This window comes from Nansenia antarctica (assembly GCF_963989245.1).
Source record: "Nansenia antarctica genome assembly, chromosome: 8".
Lineage (NCBI taxonomy): Eukaryota > Metazoa > Chordata > Actinopteri > Argentiniformes > Microstomatidae > Nansenia > Nansenia antarctica.
This window is the reverse complement of record NC_137678.1, coordinates 39,074,534-39,084,594: the sequence shown is the minus strand read 5'-3', so window position 1 is coordinate 39,084,594 and position 10,061 is coordinate 39,074,534. Positions and strand designations below refer to the sequence as shown.

General features: G+C 42.5%; 1 protein-coding gene across 1 annotated transcript in view; it reads left to right on the top strand.

Annotated features, from left to right (window-relative positions):
- Positions 1-10,061, top strand: part of slco1e1 (solute carrier organic anion transporter family, member 1E1) — a gene marked incomplete at both ends in the record, with an annotated part of 49,242 nt that continues 39,181 nt past the window's right edge. Inside the window, 9 exons of the mRNA XM_080538331.1 lie at positions 1-93; positions 721-862; positions 6,267-6,399; positions 7,155-7,282; positions 7,701-7,847; positions 8,260-8,358; positions 8,718-8,936; positions 9,388-9,552; positions 9,830-10,025. Of these exons, the coding sequence (XP_080394457.1) occupies positions 1-93; positions 721-862; positions 6,267-6,399; positions 7,155-7,282; positions 7,701-7,847; positions 8,260-8,358; positions 8,718-8,936; positions 9,388-9,552; positions 9,830-10,025 (1,322 nt within the window). The remainder of the gene's footprint in view (positions 94-720; positions 863-6,266; positions 6,400-7,154; positions 7,283-7,700; positions 7,848-8,259; positions 8,359-8,717; positions 8,937-9,387; positions 9,553-9,829; positions 10,026-10,061) is intronic.

Here is a 10,061-nt window from a genome sequence, read left to right as displayed (position 1 = left end):
ATGGAGAACCCTGTGGAGGACAGAGAGAGGCTGACCAGCCAGGAAGCTCTGTGTGTCTCTGAACACAGACGCTCCCGCTGCTCCACTCTCAAGGTGCGTAAAGGGACACTGCACCATGAAGTAAAAAAAATACATGTTTTTCACCACACCTCAAATGTGGTCGAGTGGTAGACCTGAATCCAGAATCCATATTCTGAATGTAGTTTGTTGTGTGTGTTGTGTCTGTATACAATTTACACAGATCTTTACAGCCTTTGATCCCACCAAAAAAGGAAGTCGTTGTCAATTGTCATTGTCTGGAGTGGTGAAGGTGTTATTAAGTGCAGATATTATTCAGTGACGGGTCTATGGATCGCTGTACACTCTTAGAAAAAAGCGTTCTTCGGTTGACTGTTCCCTGTGAAAGAACCCTTTGAAGAACCCTTTTGTGTTCCGTGTGTGTGTGTGTGTGTGTGTGTGTGTGTGTGTGTGTGTGTAAAAACACAAGAAAAGACAAAAAGAAAAAAGTTGACTCCCACAAAGACATTGTGTTAGAACTCACTGTGAACTCACTTCTGCAGTGGGTGTGCCTTAGGGGTTGCTCACAGAGCGCCGGAACGCACACTTGGTTCAACGTCATAAAGGGACCAAGTAATTTGATTAGACAAGAGGCATTCCATGAGTGCCGATCATTTACGCGAATTTACGAACGCAGCCTTGACATTCATTTGTATTTCTCAGATGTTCATCATGGCGCTGTCCTTCGCCTACTTCGCGAAGGCCTTGTCAGGGACCTACATGAAGAGCTCCATTACACAGATAGAGAGACGCTTTGACCTGCCCAGCTCTCTCACTGGATTCATCGATGGCAGTTTTGAGATGGGTATCAACAAGTCTCATGAATGTTGTGTTTGAAATTTGAGAACCATAGCACACTAAGGTGCATATCATATCATCTCAAAGGCCCTGGTTCGATATCGGGCCATTGACATATCCTGCAAGTTATCCCCCCTCTCCCTCACCAATCCGCCCTGTCAATCTCTACTGTCTCTCTCCAATAAAGCAGAAATGCCATAAAAACATATATAGCCTATAGTGGGGGGAAAAGGTATTCAACACATCAACATTGTTGTAAATATAGCTGCAAGGGGCATTTAAGGCCTAAGGATAAGTGCTAACCTCATATTTGGTACACATCTCTGTCTCAAAGCACACTAGCTCTGAGATTGATTAGACTAACAGTGACTGACATAGTCCTATTTGCATTTGTAAATGTATATATTAATTTGCATGTAGCTGTGCAGTTTTAGAAGAAGGAAAGATGTCTGTGTCAATCGGACTTGTGGTTCATGAGAAGAAGATTTTTAAGTGTTATTTTTTAATTTAAAAGTGGCTGGAAAAGCAGAATATTGATTGGCATGTGGCAGCCATGTTTTTCATTCGATCATGTTGGAATTTGGTTTCACATTAATTTGCATAAACACAGACTCATTTGCATATTTAATTAATTACGGTGCTGATTAATTTGCATGTAGCATGGTAATTTTGATTGTTTTTCAATTAGGATACATCTTTTCAGTCCAAATAGCTTTTGTGTCTCTAAAGTTATGGCCTCTCAAAGTTGAATGGGTTGCTATTGCGCCCCCTTCTGGAATTGTGGCGTCAGAAATGTTGTGAGCGTGTGGCCTGGGGTCCTCTAAAAAGGGGAAAAAAGTTACCAATATTTCTAGGAGTCATGGCTGTTACGTTTTGGAATAATGTTCTCAATGTAGAGTGGTGTTGGACCCATGTGCGGTGCGACTCAGAGGAATTGAGGTCGAGACATGAATAAAATAAAGTTCTCTTTACTGAGATGAGTACACTGAATATCCATAGGACCGTGATACAGAACCACAACAAAATAAAGGAGAGCAAGCAAGGCTCTGCGTAGCGAGTCGATAAATAAATAACGGGAGCGTACCTATGTTCCCCGGGTCCTATGTTCCCCGGGTTCTATGTTCCCCCTTTTTTTTTTTTTTTTTTTTTATTATTTAAAAAACAACATACACAAATACATAATCATATAATCATACTGTTTTTTTTTTTTTTAACAACATACACAAATACATACACAAATACATAATCATATGTATCAATGTCAATCATATGTATCAATGTCAATATCAATATCAATGTCCTGAGGTTGATACACTAATGTATGCTGACGACACTGTACTATTTTGTACATGGTCAGACCAAGACGGAGGTAGCTGCTGTACTTACCAAATCTATGGCTCAGGTGACTACATGGTTGAACCACTGTCGTCTCCAACTTAATGTTTCCAAGACGGTCAGCATGTTTTTTACTAAAACAAACCGTTCTGCTGAAGAAGCATATGTCATTATCTCAGGGGAACAACTACAAGTTGTGAACGAGTTCAAATATCTTGGGGTGCTGTTAGATTCCAACCTCACTTTTAAGGCACATATCAAAAAGGTCTGTAAAATTGTCAAGTTCAATCTGTCCAACTTCTGCTTTTTAAGGGACTACATGTCAACAGAAGCAGCTACCATGTATGTCCACGCCATGATCTTCACACACATCAACTACTGCATAACAAGCTGGTCACAAGCAAATCCCACAACCTGCCTGGTCAGTTAGAGGGGCACGTGAATGGAACCTGATTCCAGGGCACCTTAAAGAATTAGGCACCTTTAAATCATTTAGAAAGCACCTAAAACAGTGGATGATCAACACACACACCTGCCAACATTGAAATGTCCTGTCCTATACCTGTATGTCATGTGTACCGCCTGTCTGTGTACTGCCTAACATGTCTTACCTGTACAGTCTGTGTGCTTGTTTTTAGTCTGCTTACCGTGCGTATATCTTGCTTGCTTTTAGTCTGCTTACCGAATATGTACCCTCCCTTTAACCGCCTATGATTAATGTATGCTCTTTTAACCCTCTGCTTATATGTACCCTCCTTTTAACCGCCTATGATTAATGTATGCTCTTTTAACCCCCTATGTTATGCCCTTAAGCTAAATGCTTGTCCTGTCTACTTTTTTGTGCCTAGGTCTACCTATATTTTATCTTTTAAATGTACTTTTTTCCTCCAGGGAGCCGTATACAACATCATGGCATAGGGACTGCGGATGAAAACTAGCTTTCGGGCTAACTCTGGCGTATTTACAATTTATTTTTGTTTTATTAATATGCACTGTCCCTTGAATAAATAAATGAATCTGAATCTGAAATCTGAAATTTAAAAAACAACATACACAAATACATAATCATATGTATCAATATACATAATATATATTATGTAATAATCAATGTCATAGTATTGTCTCAGCATTTTATATAACTCCCTAGATAGATCATTTTCGAGATGGAATTGAAAATCTTATATTCCTAAAAGAACACCAGCGCAGGGGTGCACCTGTTATGTGCGCCTGTCGGGGCTTCTCTCGGGATTATTCCATTTTGAATTGCACTTGCATTAATTAGTTAGGCCACATTTAGGGTTAGGGTTAGGGTTAGGGTTAAGGTTAGGGTTAGGGTTATCAGTTAGGGTTAGGGTATGACGCTATCAGAACGAGCTACCCCAATGTCACGTCGGAATTCGACGTTTGGATGCAAATGTCACGTCGGAATTCGACGTTTGGATGCAATCTCACGTCAGAATTCGACGTTTGTCCATAAACGTCGAATTCTGCCGTCTGCCGTGTGAGACCAGGCTGATTAGAGTTAGTAGATTTGTGACAGCCCCCCAGTGTGTCTGAATTGGAGTCCTAGTATACTGTACTTCCAAATGGTTTAGCATGGGGGGTCAGCTTCAGTACTAGATTTGGGCCGAGGTCCAATAGTGTCCTACCTACAAAAGGTTTTGTACATATAATCATTTTGTTCATATAATAATGTTGTACACATAATCATTTTGTTCCTATGTATAATAGTTCCTGTAATTTCCTGTAAATGTCTATCAATTAGTAATCCACAGTATGATTATGTATTTGCGTATGTAAAAAAAAAAAAAAAAAAAAGTATGATTATGTATTTGTGTATGTTGTTTTTTAAATAATAAAAAAAAATAAAAAATAAAAAACTCACGGAAGCGGGGAACATAGAACCCTTTTTCGGAAGCGGGGAACATAGAACCTTTTTTTCCTTTTTTTTCTAAGAAATCGGGGAACATAGGACCCGGGGAACATAGGACCCGGGGAACATAGGGATGACCCCTAAATGACAATAACAAAACACTAGCGAGTAGCGAAAACAAAAGACGAGCAAACAAGGCTCCGTTTACTAAAAGCAAACTTCACTAAACCACAAACAAAGCAAAACATACATAAAGTCAAAAATACCTGGACGTTCGCCAGACCCGGATATGGCCAGGGCACACAGGGAGCGGCATATTGGCCGCTCCCGAGGGCGGTATAGGACTATTTCCGGACAAGGATCCATCGCGCAACACCGCCCCCTGGGTGCCGGAATAACGGTGTCGGGCTCGAGGAGCCAGTCAGCTAGTCTGCCTGGCGATCTCCTCTGGGGCTGCCGGCTACGGGGTCGGGCGGCGGATCCTACGCAATAGGCAGGGGATAATTGGATGCTAGGTTGGGTTAAATTGGATACCAAATTGGGTGAAAAAGGGATAAAATCTGAAAAAAAAAATAAAAAAAAATAATAATAATACCTGGACGTAGCGACAGGTAAGGTAAAGTCCTCCAGGACCGAAAGGACAGGGACAAGTATCATGCACAAAAGTCTTTAGGGAAAGACGAGGGTTCACAAGACGTAAACAAATACGAACAACTGACAAGGGAACAGGGAAAAGGGACACACCTAAATACACAGACAAACACTCACAGGTGACAATAATAACGTAATTAGTCCAGGGCTGGAGTAATGCAGCTCTTCAACCAGCAGAGGCATCGGGGAGTGATCCTCGCTGACCCCCCTCGTAACACATGGCCATTTTTCATGAAAACTGAAGTTGTTGAATAATAATAGAAACAATAAAAAAACAATAGGTAATTGTAATTGTTAGTTATATTATTCAGCCCTGTTCTGTTTTTCATGTCATGGCCATGACATAATTATTGGTAACTTTTCCCCCTTTTTGGCAGGCATGTAAAGGACCCCCAGGCCACACCCTCAACAATTCTGATGCCAACATTTCAGAAGGAACATTTAAGAGTTGTGAAATCCATTGGTAACCAGTGCAATTACTATGCTGCTCAACAATCTTGTTGCGAAGGTCTTGAGAGCTCTTTGCCTCTACCCATCATGAGATGTTTCTTGCAGGAAAGCTTGGTGACAAATGATTTGTTCACTTGTACTCAGAGGTGGGAAACACTTTTTCAAAGAGTGGAAGTACTTACCCAACAACATGCACTAACCCAGCTGATTCTAATTAGCACAGGTAGGAGAACTCATTAGTGGCTAGTTAAGTGCTTTTTCTTACTGTGTTCAATACTTTTTTCCTGTGTCATTCCACTTTATTGCACATAACTTTTCTCATGGATTGAAATCGTACAATTTATTTAGCTGTGTAGTTTTATTGACTTAATACCAATGTCTGGTATAAATTGGACATATGTTGAATGTGTTGTGTTAATACTTAATAACCCCACTGTATTTTTAAAACATTATTATTATTATTCAGAACCTGTGGATAAAACCAAAACTCTTCTCTCAGTGTTTTTTTTTCTCCTCTCCACAAAGTCATTTTCACCTTCTGTGACTGAACCAACCATCCATAACTCTTTACATTTTAACCATTTTATTAGCATACACTTTTATCCAAAGCGATTTACAATTAGAGATTACAGGGATAGTCTCCCTGGAGTAACTTAGGGCTAAGTGCCTTTACATTCTTTGTTGTGTGCTCTTCTGTACCCCTACATGGATTTAAAAACAGGATTGGTCTAAGAGCCCATGGTCACCATGGTAACACACCAATGCCATGTTATTCGGTTGTTAAGTCTGACGTCACACGTGACGTTTAGCAATTTCGGGGTCCAAATAAAGAATTTCCCGCACCAGAGTACCAGTGTACTAAAGCGGTAGAATGACAGTTCAATCGTTTTTTAGACTCGGATCTATTCATACAACAAGGGACACAGCACTTTCCTATTTTTCCCATATTGTCAGCGTCTTTGAGCCTCGGAAAAGCGCTATACAAATATAATGAATTATTACTGCGGCATTTCGTTGGACCCGGAAACACGTCACGACTTAACAACCTTTTACAGTTCCATGTAGTATTATGTACTGTACTTATGTCCTGGTCCTCTTGCAGGTAACCTGCTGTTCCTGGCTGTTGTCAGCCATTTTGGGGCCAAGATGCACCGGCCGAGGCTTATAGCCATGGGCTGCTGCCTGATGGCAGTGGGGTCCTTCATCACTGGCCTGCCACACTTCTTCATGGAACGGTAAAATGCACCCAGAAATACTGAATGTGTACTAAATACAAAAATGTGGGGCGGCTGTGGCTCAGGAGGTAGAGCTGGCGTCTAATGATCGCAAGGTTGGCGGTTCGGTGGTTCGATCCCCTGCTGGCCATGTGTCGAGTTGTCCTCGGGCAAGTCACTGAACCCCAAATAAAAAAACTAAAGTATAGATGTAGATCCACCTTCCCTTAGTTTATTGGCCACTTTGGCCATGTTGTGGTTGTAATGTTTTCAATGTTTTCAATGTTTTTCAATAAGTAATGTATGTTGTTGTTGTTTGTCTCTTGTCTGTCTGTATTTTGTCATAGTTGTACTCTTTATTATTTTGACACTCTGCTGTTATGATTGTGATATATGTTGGGACCCTCTCTAAAACGAGATGACACATCTCAAGGGGTTTATCCTAATAAAGACATTTTAAAATAATAATAATAATAATAAATTGCCTTGCATGGTAGCTTGCCGCCATTGGTATGTGAATGTGTGTGTGATGGGTGAATGAGAGGCCGTTGTAAAGTACTTTGGAATAAGGTGCTATATAAGTGCAGTCCAAATACTGTTACATCGATACAATAAGACAGTCTAGAGCTGTGCTAGTTAGGTTACAGTGGTATTTTGGCCAAGTTGAAGTCCTACACATATCAGGTGAAGAGATGAAAACTAAAATATAAAAAAAACTAAATGTGGACAGTTGTTGCTCAATGATCACGTCAGTGTGATTTGTGTGCCTCCTATAGCTACGAGTTCGACACGTTCATCCGAGGCTCGTTGAATGGGAGCGTCAGTGTTACTCCCTGCCTGAAACCTCTGAAACAGTCAGACATCCCAGAGGTCCAGATGGAGCCATCTCAAGGTGACAACCCAGGTAGGACTCACACCTGAGTGGCCTTTCACATTTACCTGTCTCAGAATGCTGGGTGTAACCAGGTATTGGGTGGGTACCTGGGTAGTCTGAGTGACTCGAGACCATGTCAGCCCAGTGAGCTAAAGGTTGTGTTGGGCAAGGCGGCTACTCATCTGTACACTACTCAACCAGGGTCTGTTCATAAGAGTTTAGATGTGATGGTTGTCCATACACTTTAATACTAATTGTGTGTGTGTGTGTGTGTGTGTGTGTGTGTGTACATGTGGCTCAGCACTACTGTAACTGACTGTTTTCATAATGTCAAAATGCACTGATAGTATTTATGTCCTTTAGATATTGTACATGTATGTGGACATAAATAAAGCATTTAAAGTGTGTGTGTGTGTGTGTGTGTGTGTGTGTGCGTGTGCGCATTCAGGCTGTGTGAGAGACCCCAGCTCCTACATGTGGATCTATGTGTTCCTGGGCAACGCCCTCCGGGGGGTAGGAGAGACGCCCGTCACCCCTCTAGGGATCTCCTACATCGACGACTTCGCCAGGGCTGAGAACTCTGCATTTTACATAGGTGAGAGTTACATAGTTTCAAGTTTCAAGGTTACATAGGTGAGTTACAGGTAAATGGACATATACCAGAGGTGAGAGTTACATAGGTCAGTTTCATAGGTGAGTTACATAGGCCAGTTATATAGGCAAGACTTCTAAGCCCAGATGTAGCCCTCCGACTCCTACCCGAGGTAAATAAATACTGCAAATTGTAGTGGAGGTGGTTTGGAGTCATGCTCTTGTGCTGAGGTAGCCCTGTCTGTGACTACTAACCCCCAATGTACAGTAGCTCTCGTACCTGGTGGTCTCATCCATGTGAGAGGCATATTGTTTGTTCGAACCCAGCCAGTGACAGACACAACACTCATTCAACAATGTAAATGTTACAGTCATGTCAATTTGAATGGTAAATGTGAATGTCGTGTGATTCCCAGCTTGTCTACAGACCATCTCACTGCTGGGTCCCATGTTCGGATTCTTACTGGGGTCCCTCTGTGCCAGGCTGTATGTAGATATTGGCTTTGTCGATCTTGGTAAGAGACTCCCAAACATCGACTTACTAATGTAGCGGCGGTGATTTAGAATCACGCTGCTCATGTTGAGGTAGCCCTGCCATGAGACGTAGAAAATCGAGTGTTGCCCTTGAGGATAATGCTATCGGCCTTATGGTTGATGCTCGTGTCTTCCATGTGGGAGACTCGGGTTTCGACCTCTGTCCCTCACACTTAGTATAAACAATGTTTATCTGTGTACCCCCCCCCCCCAAAAAAAAGTAAACACTGTATGTATATTACTCACACTACTCACTGTATGTACAATATATCATACATTACAAGTCCTCATAGCTGTCGTTAGCATCAGTGCTGCAGACGATAAGATGTCTTTCTTCCAGAGAGTGTGACCATCACCCCTCAGGACGCCCGCTGGGTCGGGGCCTGGTGGCTGGGCTTCTTTGTGTCGTCTGGCGTCCAGCTGTTGTCGGGCATCCCCTTCTGGTTCCTACCCAGGTCCCTGCCCAAGCAGGGCGAGGAGGACAAGCTGCCGCACGCACCTCAGGACGGGCCGGGGAATGCCCCCGCCAATAACGTGACACTGGAAGAAATCGCTAAAGGTAGATGCTATGACTAGCCGGGCCTGAGGTGATCTCAGACCTAGAGAAAACAGAGTACATCTTGCCCATCTTTAATGATAGAAATGTACATGTTTTCTTTGCTATTACATTTTTTTGTCAGCGCACACATACCGTTTAGCAAAAAGAACATGGGAAATGTTTAGAACGTGGTAAATCCAGTGGTAAGTCAGTGGGTTGGTTACCTACTACCTACTGTTCTTATACTGTACTCATTTCATAACTGTACATATCCTATTTTGTCTACAATATCATGTCTTTGCACTATATCACTATTTGCACTTCTGGTTAGATTTCGTTGTCTGGTACTTATACTCTGCGGTGACAATAACGTTGAATCTAATCTAATCTAATTAGGAGACTCTCACTAACTGAAGCGCGCACAATGCATCATGAAAGAGTAACTGTGGCCGTGTCCTGTTGACTTCCCCAGGCTTCCTGCCCTCATTAAAGGCCCTGCTGACCACCCCGGCCTACTTCCTCCTGCTGTGCGGAGGCGTCCTGAAGTACAACTCCTTAATCGGCCTGTTCACCTTCAAAGCGAAGTACATGGAGCAACAGTTTGGACAGTCTGCAGCCAGAGCCAACTTCCTCATTGGTTAGTAGTTGCAGCCTTTTTGAAGTCATCCACAACCCTTTGTTAAATGATTATACATTGTGGCGCATAGCCATTGTTTACACCAATTAAACCTTGTTAGATCAGTTTACCTAAGACAATGAAGGAATGTAGGAAGCATGGAAGTAGGACGATAGGAAGGAGGGAAGGAAGGAAGTATTCAAACAGAGCCAAAACCTCAACACACTCCCAACAGAAATGTCCATCTGGCAGCTTTGATGCTGATTGGCTGTAAAGATTCCACTGTGCCTCCCTGCAGGTGTGGTGACCCTGCCTGTGCTTACTGTGGGGATATTCCTTGGCGGGTTGCTGATGAAGAGGTATAAACTGGGCATGGTCTCTGGTGCCCAGCTCTTCTTCATCACTTCCTTCACGTCCTACCTCCTCTTCCTCTTCCAGTTCGGCACCAAGTGTGACAACGTCCATGTGGCCGGGCTGACAGTCTCCTACAATGGGTAAACATCCCAATATACCACTAGTGCTGGTATTGG